Source organism: Carettochelys insculpta, chromosome 1, assembly GCF_033958435.1.
Source record: "Carettochelys insculpta isolate YL-2023 chromosome 1, ASM3395843v1, whole genome shotgun sequence".
In the NCBI taxonomy this organism is placed as follows: Eukaryota; Metazoa; Chordata; order Testudines; family Carettochelyidae; genus Carettochelys; species Carettochelys insculpta.
In genome coordinates this window covers 173,962,329-173,988,847 of record NC_134137.1, presented here as the reverse complement: position 1 = coordinate 173,988,847, position 26,519 = coordinate 173,962,329, and the positions used below count along the sequence as shown (strand labels likewise).

Below are 26,519 nucleotides of genomic sequence, written 5' to 3'. Positions count from 1 at the left end.
GCTCCCTCGCCCTCTGTGAGAGACCCAGTTCTCTAGCCTGACTGCAGACATGCCAGAGCAGCCCTGGGCTCACCCTGGACTGATGACCAGCTGCTGTAGGCACCGCCACTCATCCTGACGCCCATCTTCCACCACCTCTGGCCGCGGATGAGCCTGCCAACAGGCCCAAGGTGTCCCAGTGCCCCGCCCACCCTCCAGAGCTCAGGTAGGTCTGGAGGTGCCCCACCAGCTCCAACTGGCAGGCCCGGCCAGTCACGGGGCAATGGGATGATCATCAGTGGTCCTGGAATTTCTGTGTGCCCCGGGAGACCTCCATGGAGGTCTGTCTGGCTCAGTCCCCCCTTCAATGGCAGCTGGCCACCCCCGATAGCTACTGCTCTGTGGGCAACCAGTCAGGTGTCAGGTGGGCCGCTCTTGGGGCTGTACTCAGGCAGTTAAGGAATTCCTCTGCACGGGGCGGGGGGGGGGGAGGAGATAGAGGGGAGGGAGGGTCCTGCTTAAGGCAGGGCCTTGGGAAGCAGTGTTGCAAGGGAGGATGAGGGGTTGGTAAAAAAGAAAATCCCTGCCCCTGGGGGAATGTGCCACCCCCACCCTCACACAGCCCTGCGGCCGGGGGGTAGGTGTGTGTGTGTGTGTGGGGGTGGGCCTCCCAGGCAGGCTCCCGGAGAGCTCAGATGGGGGGAGAAGATGGGAGGGGGCAGGGAGCCTGCAGGGGCCCAGAGGTCCTCTCTCCCGCAGTCTCTCATGTGCATGTCTGGTCTCCTCCCTTTGCTGGTAGTGCAGCCATTAATACACTCCTGCTCTGGAGTCTCATGCGCATCACCGACAGGGACACAATTGTGGCCAGCTTCGATGCCCTTGGCTTCGCCAATTAGTTCAGGGTGATAGATGGGACCTGCACCCCCATCTGGGCCCCTGACCACAGTGCAGCAGGGTATGTCAATTGAAAGGGTACACCCAGGGCTCCCTAATTCATATATATACAGACATACAGGGCCCTCTCAGTTAATTCCTAAGTTGTTATCTGCTAAAATAAAAGGGTTTTCAGGCGCCTAAAGAGCCCTTGGCCTCACAGTGGGAGTTGCCCCACCGTCACTACCACAGTCTGAAATGGTGCTTCTGTCTCAGAGGGCACTGAACTGAGGCGTCTGATGGTGGGGATACTCGATGGTAGATTAGGGTGGGCAGGACAAAAAGGGAATGTGGATAGTGTTCTGCGTGGGGAGTGTGGAAAGAAGAGAAAGGCAGCTGGGGGGGGCCTGGATGGGAATAAGGGGAAGTAGAGAAAAAACCTGCACTTAGGGACCTCAGAATGGCGAAGAGATGACAGCTGGAGACAGTTATGAAATTGCCATCTGCACTGATGACTATTTGTGTCTTCTCAGTTCTCCAGCCCAGGGTGTTTTTACACAGCTTCACTGTGAGAGACACCACTCCTAGTCCGCCCACACCATCTCTAACATGTAAGATACACCAAGCTATACTGTCAGACTGCTATGGCCAGCCACTCATGAATTATACTGTAGACCAACATTAGCAAATCTCAGTCCCAGCCTGGCCCCGAAATATGAATCTTGTACTGCCCAGCCCGCTCATGGACCACACAAGCTCATATAAAGTCCGTTACTTTGTTAATCAAAAACTATACACACGAATGCTGTTATTTCAAAAGGCCTTTCCCAAACACATCGATCCAAATATGTTGTTTTAAATAAAACAATAAAACAAGTCTGTTGACTAAATAAAGAGATATTTTAAATGGTTACAGGTAATGAGGCATAAAAGTCAGATCTGGAAATGGGCGAATAAAAGTAAAGTGCAACTTAATCTGACTTAACAAGCTAAATGAATCCAAAAGAAGTATTCCTCTCTCTCTCAACCCATCTTGCTGGCTGGATTTCTTTTAACTAGAACCCATCTGGCCAGGCCTAATTTCAGATTAGGTATAATGGGCTTAACCTTAGGGGCACCAGCAGTCTAGGGATTCCTAAAAGTTAAAAATGAATTAAAGGGTTCATTTTTTAATGCAATGCACAGAGCCAGAGTTACACCATACACTCCTCTATGCACAGTATCTTCTCCACCCCGAGGTCAGCCGTAGCCAGAGGGTGCAGAAGATACTGTGCATAGGGGAATGTATGGTGTAAATCTGGCTCTGCCTCTGACAGTTCATTGTTCCTTTCTTTGTCCTTCAGGCATGATTGATGCCATGGGCAGAGAGAAAGGGCAGAGTATTGTGAGACATCGGTTCTCCTTTTTTACGGTTCCTTTTTTTCTTTGAAAAACCATCTCCAGCTGACATTCAGGAGATAGGAAGTCTGTGGGCACAGTCACCTCTAAGCTGTTTCTATGCTAAGATGTAGATTTCTCATCCTTTTGCCTACCAAAGTTTGGCCATTTACACAGCCAATAATCCATTTGATTTTGTTGACACCTGGCTGAGGCTCCATTTCCCCTTTTGTTGTTGGGGAACTAATTTGTGTTTACTTTTGCAGACTTGGAACATTTCTCAGTCACATCTCATAGTTAAGACTCTCATAATGGTTGAGGTTTGTAGGGTTAAATGAAGGCCTGGATGGTAGTTCTATGGCAATCAGGGGTGCTGGCAGGGGCAAACACTGGCCCTGATTTATAGATGTGCTTTGCTAACTCTTTCCAAGGCCTTGACAAGAGAAGCGACAGCTGCATCAAGAATGTAACTTCAGAAGTGTGCTATCTTCTTTCTCCTCCCAACTTCCTATCTGCTTAATTAACGTGTTCAGGGTCAGAACCGTTGTTAACTGCTGTAAAACTGCATGCTTCAGCGCAAAATACTGTAGTGAACAGGGGTAGGTATAATAATATTCATCATATAGCGATTAATATTCAGTGTGTGGATGTTTATATTACTAAATAAGGGTTGAGAGGGAGTTGTAAGTGCATTTACAAACTAACTTGGATAAAAGAATGTACGTGTGGTTACTTCAGGGCTCACTTGGACAGGTTTGGGGTTCAAAGTGGAATGAGTTTCCACAATAATAAAGTCTGTTTACCTCCTCTGCCAACTATGGGTCCACCTGCTGTTTTCTTTCCAACAGTAACTTTACACCGTGTTGCCACACACATTTTACCAGAGCAGTATGGCCCCTTTTCGTCTCAAGAAATGGTGGTTAGCAGTGGTGGTGAGGATCTGTGGACAGTGTTTGAGTCTGCACCTTCTCTCGTGGCTTATCCGTCCAATATTGGATTCGCACAGTTGATAGCAATACCCGCATGGCAGTCTACTTCTGAGTTTGTGAATCTGAGAGATTTTCCTTCGAAGACAAAGCTCTTTTGCATGGCTTGCACATATACTATCAAAGGATGTTGTCGTATGCCAATCATTGCCAGGTATTTCGATCTGATGATGCAGATTCCCAGGATTTTGTCTCAATGTTGAACTTTTTCATGGCGTTTTTGCGTGTATCCTTGAATCTTAGCTTTGGTCTTCCTCTTGCTCTCAACCCACATGACAGTTCACTGAAGAGAATTTCTTTGGAAAGACATTCATCACCCATTTGTCTCATGTGACCAAGTCATCGTAGTTTTATGCTGTTGAGGATTACTATGAGGCTGGGTATGCCAGATCTTGACAGGACATCTGCATTTGAAATTTTATTTTGCCAGTTGATATTCATAATTCTGCGGAGACAGTGAAGATGGAAGCTGTTCAGTTTTTTTCTTCTGGTTCGAGTAGATGGTCCATGCCTCAGAACCATGTAGCAAGATACTCAATACACATGCCTGGTAGATTTATCTCTTTGTTTTCACTGTCGTTTCATAAGTCTGCCAAAAATTGTAGCTGCTTTCCCAATTCTGATGTTCAGTTCTTCATTTATGGATAGGTTTGTGGTGACAGTAGATCCAAGATAACACAATTGTTGACCTACATTTAATGGGCTGTTATCGAGATGACATTGGGTTGCTGAGGTATATCTTGAGTAAATACATGTTTTCTTCATGCTTATGTCAGGGTAAAACAACTTGCAGGCTCTGGACAGAGAATCCATCAGTGACTGTAGTATGTCTTCATTATGAGCAACACGAGCTGCATCATCTGTGAAGAGGAGCTCCCTAAGAGGACTTTCTTGACCTTAATTTTGGCCTTGAGTCTTGCCAGGTTGTAGAGGGAGCTATCTAAGCTTGTGTGGAGAAACACATCACTACACGAGTTTTGAAATGCATAATTTAGTAGAACTGGGAAGAAGATGCCAAAGAGGATAGGGGCAAGAACACTCCCTTGTTTGACTCCGCTGTTCATTGCAAATGGTTCCAATGTAGATCCATCTTATTGCACTGTTGCTTTCAAGTTTTCATGAAAGGATGTTATGAGCCTGAGTAGGGTCAGTGGACAGCCAATCTGTGCAGTCCTGATCTACTGACTGTGTCAAATGCCTTTGTTAAGTCCACACATACTATGAATAACGGCTTTCCTTGTTCTCTGCATTTTTCCTGTAGTTGTCGAAGTGAGAAAATCATGTCCATTGTTGACCTGCCAGCCCTGAAGCCATATTGTGTTTCTGGACCAGATCAATGATCATCAGATACAAATAATGATCATCAGATTCTGAGTTTTCAGATGATACTGCATAAGCCATACTTAGTGCAAAGTTAACATAGGATAGTAAAAAAAGTTTGAGACAGTGGCTCAGACTAAGAGCAAAAGAACAGGATGAGTCTGGAAAATTGGAGGGAACACACATCCTTAAAACCTCTGTAATTTTAGACAGAAAGACCCAGCTCCCCCTCTTTTTCTTTTTAGTAGATCCATAAATGGCCCCCTCAAGGATTGAGCTCACAACCCTGGATTTAATATGCCAGTGCTCAAACCACTGAACTACCCCTGCAGCTAAAAGATAGCTCCTTCCTTTGTGAAACTAATTTACAGTGATTCAAAGGCCACTTTGCCAATTAGTTTCATTTCCTGGATCTATGTCTGAGACTGGGTGGAGCCAATGCCAAAACTATAAAAAAGCACAATGTATGGCATTGTGAAATCAATTCACAGTGATTCTAATGGTGTTTTCTGAGTTAGTTTCATTTCTTCTATTTTCTGTCTGGTGCCGTGGGTGGAGCTACTGAAGAAAAGAAAAGGAAAGAAAAGAAAGAACAAAGTCCACAGGATGTATTTGAAAGCCTAAGAGTTTTCATCTGGACTGAATATGAGGCAGGTAGGACTTTTTCTCTTTCACCTCTTTTCGGTAACTATTTAAAAGCTTGTGTATATCTTTAATTCATCTCTTTCCATAGCTACATCTGGGTAGGCTGGTAGACACTATAAAGGACATTGGAAATAAAAGAGAAAAAAGATTTTTTTGGGAATATGTTTTCTCCCAATAAAATTATCAGCCCACTAATATAAGTTACAAAACAAATACAGTGATTGTTTTCTCTTTCGGAGGATGTATTTGGGATCCTAAGTTTTAAATTGCTGAAATGTACTGGGGCATGTGGGCGTGGGTGTCTTGTTAAGAAGCCTGGAGTTCTTACAGGAATTCAGCCTAATAGCCTGAGTAAACATCTAATTGGTTTCAGAGCTATGAGCACTCTGTCTGGTCAGACTTTCCTTTCCTGTGAGAGACTGCCTGGACTTAAGCCAATTGTTCTGAGAGAATCACAACAACATGGCAGGCAGATGTCAATGCCATTTTGCGAATGGACAAAAGTTGAAATAAGATTACATTTGGAAAAGGCGGTACATGAAAATGGCACCTTCCAGAAGTTGTCCAGATTTGCATTTTTGAAAAATCATTTTTCTAAACACATAGGTTGATGGAAACTCACCACAAAAAGGGTGGCTGGGTTGTGGGGTGTTCATTTGTGCTCCTTACCTCTGTTTGCCAGCTGTCTATTTAGGCTCCATTCCTTAGACACATATATGCTAAACTAGCATTACCATATATAAACTTTCAAAAGAGAGGACACCCCTGAGAGGGAGGGTATCTATATCAGAATCTACCAACTCCCCTTGTATTAATGTGTTATACAGCATATCTAATTCATAGTATATATTAATGGCTGTGTCTCTTTGGTTATAGGAATAAGGAGATTTCAAAGTGTGCGAGGTCCTTTCAAAAAGGACCCCGTGTAGACGAGCTGTGCGCGATCGAAAGCAGCACCTTTGACATGCCGCAGCCACCATTACGCTAATGAGGCGCTGCATATTCATGGCAGCGCCTCATTAGCATCTTTCGATAAGGTTCATTATCATGCCCCTTTCGAAGTTCTGGGGCTGGTGTAGACATAGCCAATGTATTATACAGCATCAGTATCTACCAACTCACTTTGTATTAATGTGTTATACAGCATATGTAATGTATAGCATATATTAATGTGTTTCGTAGCATCAGCATCTACCAACTCACCTTGTATTAATGTTTTATACAGAGAGGTGCAAAATTGATCTGTCAGGGGTCAGCAGTCAATCCCTACCACATGGAGTAAGAGAGGTCAATGGGAGAAACACTCCTATCGACCTCCCTCAGCGAAGACAGCCAGGTAAGTCAATTTCAGATACGCTGATTGTAGCTACACAATTGCTGTAGCTAAAATTGCATATCTGAAATTGACTTATCTGCCTAGCATCGACATGGCCTCAGGCCGTGCCACTCTGAGGGAGGGGAAGGGTAGTGCCCCTCAGAAGTGGCAGGCTGCTTTTGCAGGAAGAGACAATAGGGGGTTAAGTGAGGTGGAGAGAGGGTGGGGCGGAGCAGGGGCAGGAGGAGAGGGCGATGGGTGTGACAGAAGTGTGAGAGGGGAGAAGGGAAGGTGCAAATGGCCAATGCCTTGCTTGAAATCCCTGCACCAGACACCCCAGCACAATGATGCAGTAAAAATAAGGAGTGATAATCTCAGCTGGTACAAACTAACACAGAGCTCTAGCCCAGCCAATAACAATATTGTTTTGACGTTCTCCATAGGTATTACTAATGTAGAGCTGAATCCACTCAAGCCCATGCATTGTTTCTAGAGCAGTACAGAAGTGTTGCTGGACCAGACTTTGCTTTCAAGTTACAGACAGTTAATAAACAATTCCAGGCCTCCTGGGCATCTTCCTCTGACAAGCAAAGAAGCAGACTGATCATGAATAAACCATTGCTGCATCAGGTGCAGGCACAGGCAGGGCATGGAGCTTACTTGATGGCTAAAGAAACACAAGTCTTCCTGGGAGGAAGACACCCCCAAGAGCCAACTGCAAATTTTTCAGCAGCACTCACAGCACAGTCTAAAACCGTTATTGCAGGGTCATTTCCAGCTCAGTCAGAAGAAAATTTTGCAGTACCACTCCCACCAGAGTCAGAAGACCCTTTTGTTACAGTGCCTCCACCAGCACAGACTAGTGAAGCTTTTCCAGGTTTACTCTCAATGCAATCAAATGCAGCATTTCCAGGATCATTCCCAGCGCAGTCAAAACAAGGTTTTCCAGGATATTTCCCGGCACAGAGAAAAGCATTTTTTCCAGGATCGCTCCCAACTCTGTCGAAAGATGTTTTTACAAGGCCACAGCCAACAGACCCAAAAGGAGCTACAGCAGTGCCAAACCCGTGGCTGCAGAGCGCACCTCCAGAGTGGAATGAGCGGATTCAGAAACAGAGAGTAACTGACCAGTGGGCGGAGGCTGAGAATTACCCTCGAGAAAAGATGAAACAGGAAGGGGGTATCTTTCTTTTCCAAGAGCAACAGAATAAGGCAAGTCACTTATTTGGCACTTGAGTGAAAACTGGCCCTTCCTCTGAGATTAATGTTCAGGTGCAGTCAGGGCTGACTTTTCAGCAGTCTGGTCTTATTTCTGCATACACAGTCCACAGACTAGGCTGACCAGATAGCAAGTGTGAAACATCGGAACAGGGGCTGGAGATTAATATGCCTGTATATAAGACAGAGCTCAAAATATCAGGACTCTCCCTATACAATCGGGACCTCTGGTCAGTCTATTGCAGACACAAATCAAAACAATTCTGTTTCTGAGTGATTGTGCATGCAAGTCTGGGCACTAGTCCTGAAAAACACTTCCGGACATATTTAACTTTCTGCACGAGTCAATCTCTTTGACTCCTATAGCACTCAATAAATGTCATGTGTAAATACTTGCAGGGTGAGGGGGAAAACGACTAATCAGTCATGAAATTACTAAGATTTGCATCTGCGTTTCATTTGCAGGCATAAAAAATGTAGGCATATAAAATGGAAGGGCCACAGCCTTATTCCACCTTTCCCTTGAAATGTGTAGTTTTATGAATTAGGAAGCTTTAAAGAGATGTTGGGCGTAATTTAACATGAGGCTCCAGTGCCTTCAGCAGGAATTGGTAGAAATAAAGACTCTTAGTTAGTATGTCCTGTGCTTAACACTAGAATAGACATTTGAAAAGTTTATATTAAAGTTAATAAAGCAGTTCAATAGTAAGGTTATTAGATAATAAGCATTGCCATTGTGATTGGGGATCAAAAATATTTCCCCCTTTGATATTTATAGTCTTATCCCCAAAGGTAGCTAGTCTGCATTTGTGTTTTGATAGTTTTTTTCTGAAATAGTGTTCTTAATGCGGGGTGGAAGATGAACATTTAGCATGTCATCTCTATGGACAGATACAGATTTTAGATTAAGATAGGAAGCTGTCTAGCCTCATAAATCATAAAATCCCAGTGACCTCAAAGCAACATGGATACCGTAAGCGCAGCAATCTGCTTGAGACCCGTAGAAAGGATGCAGGAGAGAAGAATTTGGAGCAGGCGGCAGGAAGCCAGTTGTATGTGCAATTAGGGATACTATTAAGTATTTTGAACAGCAATGTAAATAACAGCTCTAATAAAGAGCCAGTTTCATTTAAGAAAGGTGGCGCTCTTATGTGTTATTGTGCAACAGGTGGTACATGAAACAAGTGACATCAAAAGTGACATCACATACTCAACTTTTCTTTTGAACACAGGTTATTTGTTCTTTCTCTGGGCACACTGTCCTGCCCTAGAAAGGAGGAAGTAGAGCCAGGAGCAACATGAAAATCTAAAAGAGAGTCATCAGCTCTTAGCCCATAAAAAAAAAAAAATCACAGCAGAGCCTCACTCACCTCTGCATTATCTGACTCTCATACAAACTGTATGTTTCTCTGGCACATACAGCAATGATTTAATAGGGATAGTGTAATGAGCTTTCTTAGTTTTAAGACTATCATTATTTTACTATCTATACTGCAATAAGTATACTAGCACTTTACCATGGATCATTTAAGAAGAAAACCCTGCTGATAGCACAAATAACTGAACAAAATACATTTTATGGGGTGTTACTGCTTTTCTTACTGTGCTTTCTCTTACTTGCCAATCAATATCAGAGAGGTAGCCAAGTTAGTCTGTATCTTCAAAAACAACAAGAAGTCCTGTGGCACCTTACAGATTAACAGATATTTTGGAGCATAAGCTTTTGTGGGCGTAAGTGTTCATGGGCAAAGACCCGACAAAGCGGGTCTTTGCCCACAAAAGCTTATGCTCCAAAATCTCTGTTAGTCTACAAGGTGCCACAGGACTTCTTCTTGTTTTTGGCAATCAATTCAGTAATTTACAAAGGCTATTTCAAACATTGGTGAAATTATCTAAATCCTACTGAATTTACAGAAATGCGTAAGAATACTACAGAAGGCTGATAGTTCACAGTACAAAATATAATTGGCTGATGATGTGCATGATTTATGGCGTAGATGTGTTTAGCTTTTCCTGATTCTGTGAAACAAGAGCTCAAGTTAAATCTAACGCTATTCTAACAGAATGCAGACAACACCTTGTACAAACACTATGAGGAGAAGATCCGTCCCTGTATTGATCTCATTGACTCCCTGAGAGCACTCGGAGTAGAAAAGGACCTGGCCCTGCCAGCCATTGCGGTGATTGGAGACCAGAGTTCTGGAAAAAGCTCAGTTCTAGAAGCCCTGTCTGGAGTTGCTCTTCCTAGAGGCAGTGGTAAGAATTTGCCTTTCAGCTCTAGGTGTGAGGCAGGTGAGAGTGAACGTTTCTTTGAACTGCTATTCCTTAACAGTTCCATGAAAATCAGGACTGAATGTTTTATGAACTAGCATGACAGAAAGATGTTGGCCTGATGTAGGAACCACAGAGTGCAGTTCGACAGCCTGCTATATGTAGGAGATCAGACACACTGTAAATTTTTGGGCATTTTTCATATTACGATAGAAAAAATAACATTCTGTGGTGTACTCCATCTGTCCCCATTCAAAGTAACAAGAGTGGTTGTTAACAGAATTAACTCTCTTTATGGACAACTGTAGGTATTGTTACCAGATGTCCCTTAGCGCTCAGACTGAAAAAACTGGCTCCTCACCAGGAATGGAAAGGGATAATTAGTTACCGGGATATAATTGAAGAACTCCACCATCCCTCAGGGGTAGAAAAAGAAATAAGAAAAGGTAAGTGCTGTTGATTGCACTCGTAGGTCATCCTTCTTCATGTTTCATTCCATTCTGTCAGGCAGCATGACGTTTCCCAGATTACTCTCCTGATCATAACCACACAAAGTGCCAAGAACACAGGAAGCCGCATGCATAGCTGGGATGAGCTGGCACAATTAATCTGATTTCATATAAGATCAGAAGCACCAGCATTTTTCAGACCAGTTCAGGCTAGTATGGGCCTAAGTCATTATCCTGCATTTGCCTTTTGCCAATACCAAGCATTCTAAGGCTCTGTCTGGACTAGAGGGACTTGTCAGAAGCGTCTGTGGGATGATATCTTCTGACAAAACTTCTGTTGACAGATCGTGGTCAGACTGCAAGAGAGCAGCAGGCCAGTCTGGTTACTCTGTCGGCAAAATGGCCACCTGGAAACACAGCCGACAGGGTTCTATGGTGTCCCGGAGGCCTTTTCTGTTGACAGAAGGCCCCCTGGAACTTGGAGACCAGCATTTTCTTGACAGATCTCTGTCGGCAGTGGCGTTCTTCCTTGTGGCGAGAGGGGCACGTCTATCAACAAAAGCACTGCATTTGGTCAACTTACTGTCAACAAAATGCCCTTGGAAATCTGGACGCTCCATGGGCTTTGTCGACAAAATGGCTGTTTTGCCGACAAATCCCTCTAGTTTAGATATACCCTAGCTGCAGACAAAAAGAAAATAGGTGATGTATTCATATGGCACTACCTAGTTGTACACTGTTCCACATTATGGCACAAAATATCTCCCTGACCCCTGGCCCCTAAGGGTTATCAGTCTGTGCTGGGAAGCTTAAGCTAGAATTGTCCTTGGCTTGCTTAGCATGTGTAGTTACTGACAATGTTGTTAGTCATAACACTATTTTTATGGATCTATTTACTCTGTGAAGTTTTCAAGCAATAATTTTAAAAAGTAGTGAAGTGATATACAAGGAACATAAGTAAATTATGGCTCAAAGTCTCTCCTAAGAAATTATTTACTTTGATATCAAGAAATAGTGGCAATACACAGCTATAAAATCATGTTATTCTGAATCAACGAATCTATCACATGCACTGGCAGACTTCTGTGAGCTGGTGTTTGATTGTTCTGTTCTCTAATGGTTAAAGCAGAATACTGGCACTTGCTATCCTTTGTTTTTGTTCCTGGCTCTGCCACTGTTGTGCTATATGGCCTTGGATAACCCACTTAATCTCTGTGCCTCATGTCACACATTTATAGAATGTGTATCATACTCCTCTGCTACCTTGCAAGATTGTCAAGGATTAACTAATACGTGTCCATCATTTAAGAGATGAGGAACCAATTATGTAAATGTTAAGTTTTTCATTGTATTGCCATATTGTTATTTCTCCATATACTTTGATTTTTGTACACTGAGATTTCTGAAAGCGTATCCTTCAATTATTATTAAAACTCAAATCCTGCAAAAGTGTCCAGTCATGTCCCATTCATTTCCATGGGATTTTGTGTGGGCAGGATTGGGTCCCAAAATGCCTTTCTTTAAAACAAAAACAACAACAAAAAACCCAGGTGACAAAGGAGCTTCCCAGATCAGATTATGTTCTAATCTAATCCCTCTCCTCCTTTCTAGCCCAGAATGCAATAGCTGGGGAAGGAGTGGGCATTAGCCCAGAATTAATTTCTCTAGAAATTAGGTCCCCGAATGTTCCAGATCTGACGCTGATCGATCTTCCAGGGATTGCGAGGGTGGCTGTAGGGAATCAGCCACAAGACATTGGAGAACAGGTAATACAATACAATGGTTCTGAGTTGTAAAACAGTTAAATTGCATTAGTAAAGACCAAATGTACAAATTAATCTCAACATGAAGTTTTCCTGGAGGATCTAGACCTGTGGTGTCCAACACTGCTAGCCACTAGCCACATATGGCTGTTTGGCTGGTTGAGTGTGGCTAGTAGTCTTGAATAATAAATATATTTTCAGGATAAAGTGGGTAATTCACCAGAGCAGTAGCCACTCTATAGAACTCGTTGTTCCCCACAGATCTAGACAAAAGTGTTCTAAAAAGCTAACTTGCCATACCATCAGAATTAAAAGTGTTGTAGACAACAGACTGGAAGGAAGGAAGTGCTGAAAAGAAGAGTTGTGGACACTTAGACCTAAACACATGCTGGGCAGCACTGTAGGCAAAATTCAGCAAAAGGAGGGCTCATAATTAAAAAAAATCTTTGTCCAGTATATTCTCTCTCAACTGTGGATAATAATGTGTAGTAAAGAAAAAAAGTAGCTCCATTACTTTTACTGTGTCTCAGCCTACATGATGGATCAAATTCTAACTTCAGCAGAGTTATTGCAACTTTACAGCAGGACAAATGAGAATAGTAATTGTCCCATTTTTTCTGAACCTTGTAGAACACTTTAATGGAGTGAAAAAAATGCATAAAGTTGAAATAAGTGATGATTTTTCTGTCTTTCTTTTAATATGTAATAATAATAATGGTAGTCCATCGATCCGATGATGACAAATCTGTGCAGATCATCTGTTATTGGTCTTATGGTGTGCCCTCTGGTGACTGTATAAGCCAGTTCTAGAGGTGCACATTTTGCTGCAGATGGTGCATGGGAAGTTTGCAATCTGTGCGTTGTGCATTGCTGATGTTCTGTGACGTCGTTCGCGTGCGTCTTGTAGATGCCGGCACCGGTCTTCCTCAAAGGCAATGCAGGTATTTCTGACTGTTGCACGCCACTGTGTTCTGTCACTGGCAGCGTCCTCAAGGTCCCTAGGTTTGATACTGCTCTACGCAGATTGGCTTTGATGGTATCCTTGTAGCGTTTCCGTGGATGACCTATACACTGGATGCCCTGGGAGAGTTCACCATACAGAAGCTGGTGAGGGATTCTGTTGGCATCCATGCGGCTGCCATGACCGGTCCAACGTAGTTGTGACTTCATAATCATCATTTCGATGCTTGTCATCTGGGCTCTTTCGAGGACCTCAAGATTGGGCACTTTGTCTTGCCAGTGGATCTTCATGATGTTACGGAGGCAGCGCATGTGGAATGCTTCGAGCTGCTTGATGTGACGCCTATATAGTGTCCATGTTTCGCACCCGTACAAAAGAGATGAGAGAACAACAGCTCTGTACACAAGCAGTTTTGTTGACATCTGGATGTTATGGTGGTTTAGAACTTTGACATGCAGACAGCCAAGTGCCTGGCTCGCTTTGGATATTTGTGCATTGATCTCATTATCCAGTGATCCATCACTGGATATGACACTACCCAGGTATTTAAAGTTCTCCACTACTTTAAGCCGAGTGCCGTCAATGGAGATACTCGGGACAGGAGCATTTGATCCAGGTGCAGGTTGATGGAGAACTTCTGTCTTTCTGAGGCTGACAGTTAGTCTGAAAAGTTGCGAGGCCTCAGCAAACTTGTTGACAACGTGCTGAAGATCATTTTCAGTGTGAGCCATAAGGGCACAGTCGTCAGCAAAGAGTGCCTCAGAAAGGAGTTTCTGCACTGTCTTAGTCTTCGCATTCAGGCGACAGAGGTCAAAAAGTGAACCATCATGCTGGTATTTCAAGTGTATACCTCGGTCCAGATCTTTCATTGCATGGTTAAGGACGCATGCAAAGAACAGGTTAAATAAGACAGGAGCGAGAACACATCTTTGTTTCATTCCACTGGTCATGCTGAAGGGGGCTGATGTGGCTCCATCAGACAGTACTTCGCCTGTCATGTCGTCATGGAAAAGGCGTATAATCTGGACAAATTTTCTTGGGCAGCCAAGTCGTATTAGAATGGTCCAAAGGGCTTCCCTGTTGATGGTATCAAACGCCTTTGTCAGATCTATGAAGACAGCATAGAGGTGCATGTTCTGTTCAATGCACTTCTCCTGTATTTGTCTGACAGCAAACACCATATTGGCTGTGCTCCGGCGAGGTCGAAAACCGCATTGACTTTCAGGTAGATTTGCCTTGGAAATACTGACTATTAGGCGATTCAAGATGATGCGGGCGATGATCTTCCCTCTAACGGAGAGGAGGGATATGCCTCCGTAGTTTTCACATTCTGCTTTGCTGCCTTTGTTCTTGAAAAGGGAGACAATAATAGCATCGCGGAGGTCCTGTGGTATGTTTTCATCCTCCCAGATGCTGATGATCATGCTGTGGAATGCTGCCAGTGCTGCTGGACTTGCTGCTTTATATATTTCTACTGGTATCCCATCTTTTCCAGGAAAGTAGAAATAAGTGATGATTTTTCTGTCTTTCTTTTAATATGTAATAATAAACTAAAATGCTTATTGTTCAAATAGGAGTTCCTCAAGAACAAGGCCACCAGTAAAGTAGTCCTAGCAAAAGCTTGAGGAGTGCAAGGAGATACACAATAAATATGTGTATTAATACCACCCTAATAGTACATGTAAGTGGTAAACTGGAGTTGACAGAATTGGAAAAACTTGACAAATGTCAAAAAAGGGTGAGTGAACAAGAAAGGTTTGGGCAATGTATTGTGACAGTGTCAAAGATAATACAAGTGAGCTCTCTTATCCATCCAGAATGCAGGAATACCATCCCTCTGCTTTTTTTTTTTTTTAGATGAAATTACTTTAGTAACTTGAACTACTCTATTCATTTGATCCACAATAAAACGGGTGGTGTGGTAGCAGCTGTGCTTGTCAATTACCCTGAATGATCCATCTCCAGATGCAAAAGAAGAAAGTATGGTACTTTTTGAACGTGACAGAAAATGGTAGTGAAGGGAAACACATAGGACAAGGGAATATTTATGGAAACTCAGAATAATAGTTACATTATTTCAATATAAGTAGAACTGGGTGAACCTTTGCTAACACAACTCAAAACTATGAGTAACTCTGGTCATTACGATTCAGACATGGAAAAACATCATCCAAACTTCATGTCTACTTTATTTAATTTTTATGAAAGGCAGAAACAAGGCATTTCGCTTAATTTCAATAGGTATGCTACTGGGATATTAGTTTGACATATTATCTGATCATGAAGTACCAGAATAATCCATCTTAATTTTTTTTCTTAGCATGCATTTAGAGACTAGAACTTGGTTGTTTTTTAATGCAGGAAAAATATCATTAGCATATTCATCAACAATTTGTGTACACGAACTAAGTAAGATTTTATGACCCTTTCCCAAGGATGACATCATAGCCATATGTTCTGGGCTGCATTACACATTTACATTACCTTTAGATAATCAGGCTGTAGTCCACCACCGCTGAACTTTGCGTGTTCAGTTTTATACTATGATTGTGTCCAGTCCACCTGGTCGGACACGGAGGAGCCGGCATCCAATGTCATTAACTGCATCAAACTTTACTGATTTTCTTTCCATATTGTATTACAGATCAAAAGGCTAATTAAAGTTTTTATTGCTAAGCAAGAGACCATAAACTTGGTAGTGGTGCCAAGTAATGTGGATATTGCAACCACAGAGGCACTGAAAATGGCTCAAGAGGTAGACCCTGATGGAGAGAGAACTCTAGGTAAGAACTACTTTTAAGCAAATTAAGATGTGGGGGTGGGTCTGGTCATGGAGCTCTAATATCCTTCTTACCCTCCCAACCCTGCAAAAGGTTACCCTCTAAGAGGAAAGGACAAGCCGGATGAAATGTTACGCACCAATAAAAGGCAACCAACCTCTAAAACATAGGTTCCCAAACGTGTGGGATATGAAGAAATTGCGGGGGCACAAGGCAACCTAGCCCCCCATCGATCCCCCACCTGAAAAAGGAGCCCACGCTGGCGTTACCTCCTGCAAAAATGGAGGTAGTGCTGCCTTCCTGCAGCATGGTCGGAAGTCCCGCAGCTGCACGCAAGAGCCGGCATCTCAGGAAGCACGTACGCTGCTACCCCACCCCAAACAGCTGGTGTGTTTCCTGAAGAGCTGGGTCTCTTGCCTGACAGCAACTTCCTTCTGCCTGCAGGGGAGCAGGAGTCCCAGATCCGCGCCAGCTAGAACTGCTAAGGCAGCATGCAGCTGCCGTGGGGAGTGAGGAGCAGGCACAGACCTGGCAGTCTCCCTCCCCCTGCAGGAAGGCAGCAGACCCAGCTTTTCAGGAAACACGCCAGATTTGTGGGGAGTGGAAGCAGCACACGCACTTCCTGAGACGCCGGACCTGGCGTGCAGCTGCAGGACCCCTAGCTACCAGCTGAGCTGTCCCCTCCCCTTGCCCAGACCCCCACGAGTACAGGTTCCCCACCCCTCACATAAATAAAGACAAAGCTGAAACGTTTGTTGGGCATATTTTATTTAAAAATGAAGCCTGGCCAGCAAGCCCCATCTGGCCACAGCACCCTAACACCCCTGCATCCCCCCCCCACTTCAGTCCTGAGTCTATCATGCACTGGAACCCCCTGTCCCAAGCCTCTCACATCCCCTGTCTTTTGCCACCACACTACCGCACAATCCACACACTGCACATCTGTGTCCTGAGCGCCTCGTACTCCCAACTGCCCCTGCACTGAGCCCCTCATACGCTCCAACCTGAATTCCTGCCCCCTCACATCCACAAGCCTGTGGTTTGCTCGGCACCCCAACACTCCACCTGCCCCCCCAATACTCTCCAGCCTGGAACCCCCTCCCTGAGCCAGCAGCCCCTTCTCAACCTCTTCCTGCACCCAGATTCCCTCCCAAGCTGTGCACCTTTCACCCCTTCCCACACCCAAATCCCTCATTCCTGGCCCAGAGCCCACACTACCTGTCTCAACCCAGTGAGAGTGAGTAAGAACTGGTGGCAGCAAATGATGATGGAGAGGAGGGAAATGGAGAGGGTGGGGCCTCAAGAAAGGGGTGGGGTCTTGGGGCTTGCCCTGACATTTAAAAAGTGATCTTGGCTGTAAAAAGATTGGCGATCACTGCTGTATTAAATTTTGGGGCCAAGGAAAACGATTTGTGTTTATTTTTAATTTAAAATGCAATTTTTATACCAAGTTTTTGTGTTTACTTTAAATTTTAAATTACGAATTGACGTTTTTGTTAAAAGGGGGTTGAATGATGGTAAAGAAGAGGTCGGGGGCCTGAAGGTTTCTCACCAAAAAAAGGGGGGGCGTGATGATGGAAAGTTTGGGAACCACTGCTCTAAAGGGATAACTCAGTTTGGGGACCTTGCTGCCACTGATACTATGCCTAGAAATATCTTGAAAACTGGAAAGATTGATGGAAGAGCTTTTACAATATTTACTTTTAATGTCCCTCAGGTTCTCTTGAGAAAGTTGAGGAGAAAGGAAGGGGGTGAGGAGGGGAAATTGCAGGATTGCTGAACTACTCAATTCAGTACCTGTTGTAGAGAACAGTCCCGCACTGGGTAACTAGACACCCAAATGGATCTTTCCCCTCATTAATTTCTGTGTTTATCTAATCTTCTCGTCACACTACTTCACAGGGATCCTGACAAAACCAGATTTGGTGGACAAAGGAACTGAGGAGTCAGTGGTTGACATTGTACGAAATCTTGTCATCCACCTAAGGAAGGGTTATATGATTGTCAAATGTCGTGGGCAGCAAGACATTCACAACAACCTGACCCTGGCTGATGCAATCCAGAAGGAGAGAGCATTCTTTGAGCACCATGGGCATTTTAGGTAATTTTCAGACAGTTGAAGGGCCTAATCCAAAATCCATTGAGGTCAGTGGAAAGATTCTGCCTGACTCCCATCAAATCTGGATTAGGTCAGCAGTAAGAATTATCCTCAAGCTTAGCTTGGGTGTGTTTTTTTTGTTTGCCTGGTTTTGTTTTGTTTGTTGGCATCGTCTGTATTGTATTGTATTTTAAAATGCAAAAAAGTTTACATGTCAAATATCTTCTTGACTTGAACTTCCAGATGCAAGTTTCCTTTAATCCCCTAGAAAACCATTTAAAAACATGTTGAATATTCAACTCTAAAGCAGTCTCAATGAAATCAAGACATGCACATGCTTTAAAGTACTTTGCTGGCTCAGGCATTAATGTGTATAGTTCTAACCCCTTGAAAATACGATGAAAGCCGCAGGAAGGGTAGGGTCTGTGCCAGGTGAACGCAGTCCTCTACAGAGGATTGCTTTATGGCATTTCATGCAAAGAGAGAATTTCTGAACCCAAAAGCAGTTCTGAATCAGTTTCTTTACCATATATAGCAAGGCATACTTTCTTATAATACAGAAATGGTCTTTTTTGAAGTCATGGTTCTGAACCATTTTCTGTTTTCAGTCTGTTGAGCAAACAGTTCATAATTTCAAAACTAATCTTGCAGAAAAGCAGATTTGCCAGGATGTGTTGAAACCATGGCTGCACCTTCACTACCATTCCCACTTGATCAGAAGAACCTGTCTTTACCTGCTTTGTGCGGCAGAACTAGAGACGATACCGCTCCCTTGTCCGGCAAACGTGGGTTGTCGACATTCATATTCCTTTCTCTGTTTCAGAGTTCTTCTGGAGGAAAACAAGGCTACTATCCCCGTTTTGGCAGAGAAGCTTACAGCTGAGCTTGTGGCACACATTAGTGTAAGTAACAAAGAAATCCTGTGCATCAGCTTGCTTATATCAGTGACTTTTACGAAAGAACAGGACCCAATTCCTGCAGTTTTGGAGAACTGGGCCTGTAAACATTATTTCTGCGACTAACCTTTAACAATCTTCTCTGGTAGTCTGGAAGCATGTGGTCTACTATGCTGCGCCTTGGCTTGGCAGTCAGGCATAGAGCAGGAAGGATAACAGTTCAGCTGTCAACAGGGGATATGATCGGGGGAAATACTCACTTTGGTTCTAAAAGTGTTTGTAATTTGTCAGTAAATTAGAAGAGTCCAGTTCTTCCCCAGTTGAAACTACTGCATTAACTTCACCTGGTTGCAGGTTAAGCAGAACTGTTTTTTTCAATGAATACACTAGTCATGCAAAAAAATAAAAAAATACCCAGCAATCATCAGCAGACCGCGATTCTGTTCTCACTGCTGACATCCTACTGTTTAACCATTGTCAAATCACTTAATCTCTCAGATATGCACTCATCCTGTCCTCTTAAAGTAGGGATTCTGTTACTTGATCTCCTTTGTTGAGCCTTTTAGATAATTAGATAATTAGACTAATTAGATAATTAGTGCTAATTAGAGCTATTATCATGATCCTCAACTTTTGGAATCTTGAAAAACTGATATAAAGTAAATGTGAAGAATTTAAGATACTTAATGTGCTTTTTATAAACTGTTTAATAAGAATGAAAAGGTTGCTGAGATGCATTGATTCTCTAAATAGGATATTATGCTAGATCTGCAAGAGAAACACTGCTTTTTTAATGCAATAAAAGCACCAAAGAACAACACTCTTTTTCTCAGTCCAGGCAGTGTGGATTTAGACTATGGGCCATTGTAGACTTTTATGGGCAGTGCAAGATGTAAATCTCTCCATGTCACACCCTGAAAAGTTCTGTTTCTTTCTAAGAATGGAATAACCCAATGTATACAAGTATTGTTGGTTTTTCTCCCCTAGAAATCTTTGCCAGCTTTAGAAGACCAAATAAACTTTCAGCTCCAGAAAGCAACTGAAGAGTTACTGAAATATGGCAAGGGTGTACCAAAAGCATATGATGAGCAGTTGCTTTTCCTAATAGATGTAAGTATACATGCGTATTTGGTTGTGTGGCTCGCCGGAGAGCTGAATAAATTACTTTCAGAAACTTCAAAGGGAACAAATTCCTTTCTGCTGTCCACTTTGTAGGGCTTTCATGACTCACAATACACATAAGCCTAAGTGCACCCTGGATTTTGAAACCATGGATTCACTTGGCTCATGGTGGCCAGTCTGAAGATCTTCCATTTGTTTCTTCTGTCTTCTTATTACGAACCCCAGCCTGAGGGGATTAGGTCTCTTAGTGGTGTGGCCAGGTCAGATTCAGTGGCTGGTGTTCTTGTGCAGACTGGATAACTACAACAATCCCTCCTGCCCTTTAAGTCTGTGAGTCTGTAAGACCAACTGTGGTGAATGGTTGGTCCCACAGTACTGTGTAGGCTGTTTCCACAGGCACTCACTTCCAGTCCCCCCAGGGCACCCTGTCACCACGCAGGCCTGCACCTCCACTTCTCTTCAGAGTGTGATGCTGTAATCCAATCAGTCTCAGGCTGGGTCTCCAGCTTAGGCCTCCCTGGCAGCCAAATGGGACTACTTAGCAGGGCCAGAGTTGTTCCCTGGGATCATGTGTTACCCTATACGTTTATAGCCTTCATCACTAATACGTGTACAATTCGCAGCAGTGTGGACAGTCACTGTAGGCCCAGAGCAAGGTGGAAGGGGAGGCCTGGCTCCCTGTCCCCTGAAGGGGCATGGCCAGGGACAGAAGGGGTGGGGTTTAGGGCAGTGATTCCTGGTTCCCTCCTCACTATGCCGAGAGCAGCAACACAGTGGCACAGTGCTTCACAGCATTTCAAAGAGGCTCTGAGCTCCAGGCACCAGTGATACTGGCAGCTGGAACTCTGAGCCCTTTTGAAATGCTGGGGCTGGGGGTCATTGCCCCCTTTGCCCCTCTCTGTCAGCGGGCCTGGCAACTCCACCAACCAGCGCTGGAATTTTTGTAAAAGATGGCCTTGATCCACAAGGGAAATAAATTCAAGTTCACTCTTCCTTAGCTACGCTGTCTTTACAGAGCTCAGGCTGTTTTTTTTTTAAAATATCTAATTGCAGAAGATCAAACTATTTAATCAAGACATCACGAGTTCAGTGGCGGGAGAAGAAAAGTTGTCTGAAGATCAAATTAGGCTTTTTACAAAAATCCGCGCTGAGTTTCAAAAATGGGGGAAACTACTGGATGACGGCGTATTGACTGGTGAGCACAGCAGATTTACAGCCTGTGAAGCTGCTAAGAAATGCGAAACTTCGCTTCTTTTGACTGACTTTGCAATCAATGTGCTCTGTAGTTTTTTACAGCCACATGTGGGGTTCATTTTGTGTTATTCCCCAATATGGAGGTGATGTATGGTGGGGGTGAAGCTGTAGGGTTAATATTGTGGGATGGGGATTCCAGGCTGAGGCAGAGGGTTGGGGTCAGTGTTCCTTGTAAGCTGAGTGCTTGGGTGGCTGCGCAGGAGAGACTCAGGTACCACCCAGCCAAGTAGCAGAGGACCTACAGTCACAGAGGGCAGCATGTGTTTCTATTGGTGGTGCACATGTGTACATGCCTTGGTGCACAGAACAAAATTTATTCCACCGACAAATGGAACAAGTTTGCACGAGCACTGGCTGGGATGCAGGCCTTCCCGCCTGAATTGAAGTGGCTTGCATGGGAGATGCTGAATCAGCATGCCGGGGTCATGTCAAGTGGGATATTTTTCAAAAGCATTCTGCATCAGTTTAATTCTGCTCCCAGTGAAGTTCTCCCGGTGAAGGAGAGATAAGAAAACACCAAATGCTTCTGGAAATCTCACTCAAACATTAATCCTTCCTTCCTCAGATGCTGGTTTAGCTGACACAAGAGTAAAGGGATAAATTGTAATTTTTAACTAACTTCGTCATGCCTTCCTCACCCAAGCAGATTTTTTTTAAAAAAAGAAACAACCCACATAATAACATTGGTATTTGCTTGTTTAAGTCTTTAGGGATATCTGTAAAGAAGTTTATAATATTTGCTGTGAAACTGGCTTAGCCTACCAAACCTTTCTTTTCCTATTTGAAAAAAACAACTGTGTTCTCTCACCTGCTCTTCCTAATGAAGTTACATTTTATCAAAAGTTCTCTGTTAACTTGCTAGATAGAACATTCATACGTCTGATGTCAGGATGTAGTCAGGGACTCAACATTGCTTGTGTGAAACCAGTAGAGAGAGCTAAATTACTTTTCAGGATTGTGTAAACCTGGCAATAGATAGCTCAAGATGGTCAAAATTTTTCACACTTCAAACTTTGGAAAGCTTTTTTTCCTTGACATTTTGGCAAGCATGAATAAAACTGTGCAGAAATTTTCAGTTTCTTACACACACACCATGATTTTTTACTGACTTGCTTTTGGTTGAGGATGGTGTGTAGAGTAATGCTTGATTATTTGATAGAAATCTTTAAGACAGAATGCATTCCCAACTAAATTTAAGGTAGCACAGATTTTATGCTCATGCTGTTTGATGGTATTGTTTGTGATCACTGGAAAACTTTTCATCAAGACCAGTCATTTGAATTACACATACTCTCTGTGCTGGTAAAAGTGGCAGTAGTAATTACAGGTTGCACCTCCCTCATCCAGCACCCTTGGGACCTGACCGGTCCCAGATGAGATAATTTGCGGGATGAAGGGAGGTCCCATGCCTCTGGCCACCCAGTCTGTTGCTCCTCCGTGCTTCCAGTTCCATTTGTGCCCTCCCACTCCCATCTCCAGCCCCGTGGCCCCCCTTACCACCTGCCCAGACCTTGGCCTGACACCGGCCACCCATACTTGGGCTGCTGGCCATGGAGGCTGGGTCCAGCCCAGATGCCAGACATAGTTCCGCAAGTGCCACTGCAGGCACCAGCCCTGACCCCATAAATGCCAGACATGGCCCCAGCCCCGGGGATGCTGGATATGGACAGAGTCCGGCCCTGGCCAGACTGTTGATGCAGCCCCAGCCCCACAGCCACTGCTGATGCAGCCCCACCCTCAGCCCTGTAGAAGCCAGCTCTAGCCCTGCCCAGACCACTGGCTCTGGGCCCAGCAAATTTCTCCATTGTTTATGTTGTTTTAGTGATCGTAGTATCTGATGGCCATCAAACTGTTTTACATCTTTCTCTCAAGCATCAAGGATATCAGTCTCATAGGAAGTGCTATACTGGGTCAGAGTACTGGCCCATGTTCCTTTTTCCATTAGTTTATATCAGTGTTTCTTAAACTATGCTCTGCAGAATACGGGGGCTCTGTGAACCACTCACAGGTGCGCCGCGAGCGTTTGGAAAAATACACTGATGATATATATTTTCTGTTGTTAAAACCAGACATAATGTTACTTCTTCTTTGATACCTGATTAAATTACTTCCTTTTGGTTTTGCTGTATAGATTGCTGTTTTGGGGGTGTGGGGCTGTTTGTTTTTTGGTCTGACAAAGAACTGAACTTCTATTTTCTAAATCCAGTTCTCTTTAGAAATTCCTCAGATTCGGAAAATTAAAATAGTGCTGTTTTGATGTTATAGATAGAAAAACTATACAGCAAGAAGTGTGGAGATTCGAAGAACAGTATCGTGGAAGAGAGCTCCCAGGGTTTACCAGTTACAAGACATTTGAGGCCATTGTAAGACAGCGAATTGCAGCTCTAGAAAAACCAGCTACTGAGATGCTGAAAAAAGTGAATGGTGAGGTTCAGTTGCTAAGGTTATCTTACACTCTGGGAATATCGGTTTGTCTACATTTTGGTTGACAATGACAAAAGCTGTACGTTGGCTGCTTCAAGCAGGGGAAAATTAATCTGAATCAAACCACTTTCAGTCCATGAGACAGAACTCTAGACCTTAAGCTTTTATGCCTGGCCTTTATACTTTGATGAACATCATCATCATCATCATCATCATCATCAATAACAGTGGGCTCAGCACCCGCTGGTGTCTGATGCCTCTCTCACTATTTCCTTCCATCTTTCCCTGTCCAGTGCAGAGTGGCTTAGTTTCTGTAGACTAGCTCCGCACCAATCTAATATATCATCTATCCATTCTCTGTGGGGTCTGCCTCTCCTGTTCAGACCGTCCATTATGCTGAATACCAGGTCTTGATTTTTCATTCGTCGTTCATTCTGCAAATATGCCCAAATAGTTGTAGCTTCCGTTTTATAACCGTTCTGCAGCAGGTTCTCTTTCGGCTGTAACTTCCTATATAATTCCTCATTGGAGACCTTCTGCATCCATCTTATTCTCTGAATCTTTCTATAGCAACTCCTTTTGAACGCCAATATTCTTCTTTTCTAATCTTTCGTTATCACCCATCTCACATCCATACAAAATGCTGCTGAATACACACGTTTTCAAGATGGTCAGCTTTGTTCATAAGCTAATTGCTTTGCTTTTCCAGATCTTATCCATCGCCTTCAAACTTGCTCTTGCTTTCACTATTCTAGTCGCTATTTCCTTTTTACAGTCTAGATCATACGTTACGTTGCTCCCCAGATATGTGAACTTCTCTACATTTTCTAGTTCAATACCATTGACACTCACCTTCCTTCCTATTACCTTATCTCCAAATACCATTGTTTTTGTTTTGTCGATGTTCATAATCAGTCCATACCACTTTCCTTCTTCGTTTAACACCTGCACTGTTTTCGCTAGCTTCTCCGCATCTTCCTCAATGATAACTATATCATCCACGAATCTCAGGTTGTTAATTCTTTTCCTGTGCACAGATACCCCTTCTGCCTCTTCCTTGATCTTGTCCATCGCTCTCTCCAGATGTGCAATGAAGATACTTGGCGTTATTGAATCTCCTTGTCTCTTACCTCTACTTGTTTTAAACCAAATTCCCAACTCCCTGCATATTCTCACTGCCGCCTCCGCATTGTCATTGATATCCTCCAACAACTCTATCAGTCTGCTATCCACTCCATATGACTCCAACACCGCCCAAGTCACTTTCTGATCTGTACTGTCAAATGCCTTTTGAAAATCGACGAAGCAAGTGTATACATTCTTGTTCTTTCGTCAGACTTTTTCCGCTATCAGTCTTAGTGCCAATATCTGCTGTATGGTACTTCTATTTTTTCTGAACCCCACTTGCTCATCTGCTATATGTTCTTCTATCTGTGATCTTAGTCTCTCAGTCAGTATCATCATCAGCACCTTGCCTAGATGACTCGTGAGGGCAATCGTTCTGTAGTTCTTGCATTCCCATGTACTTCCTTTCTTGGGTATTGTCACTAGCACAGATCTTGTCCATTCTTTAGGCGCCTTCCCTTCTTTCCATGCTATATTACATAGTCGGTGCATTTCCTGAATCATGCTTTCTCCACCATATTTGATCACCTCTCCCATGATCTTATCATTTTTAGGGCTCTTGTTGTTCTTTAGTCATTTCACTGCTTTTTCTACTTCCTCCTTCGAAATATCAGTCTCACTCTTGGTGCTGGGTGGAGATATCTCTTTCAATTCTTCAGTCAGTCTCTCTGAGACACGCGGTCCAACTGTGTTTTGTATAGGTTGGTGCAATATCTCGTCCATCGCTGAACAATCTTCTCCCTGTTCATGAGCACTTCTTCATTCTCATCTTTGATCTCCATCTGCTTTGGTTGCCATTTCCTATTAATATACCTAATTTTTTTATACACCTCCCTGGTCTTACATTTACTGTAATACCACTCAATATCTTCACATTGCTCCTCTAACCGTTTCTCCTTATCCTTTCTGGCTGCTTTCCTTACCTCATTGCATTTCATCCTATATTGCTGTTCTGCCTTCTCAGAGACAACTCTTCTGATCTTCATCGCTCTCTTCTCTTGAACCAACTTCAGTCTTTCCTGGGTAATCCACTTCTTATTGATCTTTTCTTCCTCTGGAACAGTCTGCATAATTGCCTCTTCTATAGCGATGGCTATCCCTGCGACTCTCTTATCTAGGTCTTTCTCTGTGGCGATATTCTTGATCTTCTCTTTGAGCACTGTTCTGTATGCGTTCCCTGTTTCTTCCTCACATAGCCTCGCCACATCTCTTCTTTTCTTAAACTGTGTCTTACATTTTCTTTTGAGTTTTATCTTGATGTTTGCGATCACTAGGCTGGGGTCTGAGTCTATATCCGCTCCTTGGAAAGTTCACTACTGCTGTACTGCTGTTATACATCTTCTCCTTATCAAAATCATATCTATCATGTTCTTGGACTTCCTGTCATTCGATCACCATGTCCACTTCCTACAGTCCTTTTGTTGGAATATTGTGCGGCAGATCACCATCTCATGCTCTATAGCAAACTCTAGCAGTTTCTCACCTTGTTCTCTTTCTCCATATCTATACCTTCCCATGACTCTCTCCCAACCTTCGTTATCTGTTCCAATCTTCACATTCCAATCTCCTCCAATGATCAGCACATCTTTCTTCAGTATCTCATCTACTGTCTTCGTCAAGTCTTTACAGAATAGCCCAATCTCTTCCTCCGTACTGTCCAACA

The 26,519-nt window shown here is 43.5% G+C and overlaps 1 protein-coding gene across 1 annotated transcript in view; it reads left to right on the top strand.

Moving 5' to 3' along the window:
- Positions 1 to 6,471: 6,471 nt before the first annotated feature.
- Positions 6,472 to 26,519, top strand: part of LOC142010563 (interferon-induced GTP-binding protein Mx1-like) — a 29,062-nt gene continuing 9,014 nt past the window's right edge. Inside the window, exons 1-9 of the mRNA XM_074988975.1 lie at positions 6,472 to 6,516; positions 9,777 to 9,969; positions 10,293 to 10,430; positions 12,045 to 12,199; positions 15,802 to 15,940; positions 17,840 to 18,038; positions 18,859 to 18,937; positions 19,919 to 20,041; positions 21,107 to 21,248. Of these exons, the coding sequence (XP_074845076.1) occupies positions 6,472 to 6,516; positions 9,777 to 9,969; positions 10,293 to 10,430; positions 12,045 to 12,199; positions 15,802 to 15,940; positions 17,840 to 18,038; positions 18,859 to 18,937; positions 19,919 to 20,041; positions 21,107 to 21,248 (1,213 nt within the window). The remainder of the gene's footprint in view (positions 6,517 to 9,776; positions 9,970 to 10,292; positions 10,431 to 12,044; positions 12,200 to 15,801; positions 15,941 to 17,839; positions 18,039 to 18,858; positions 18,938 to 19,918; positions 20,042 to 21,106; positions 21,249 to 26,519) is intronic.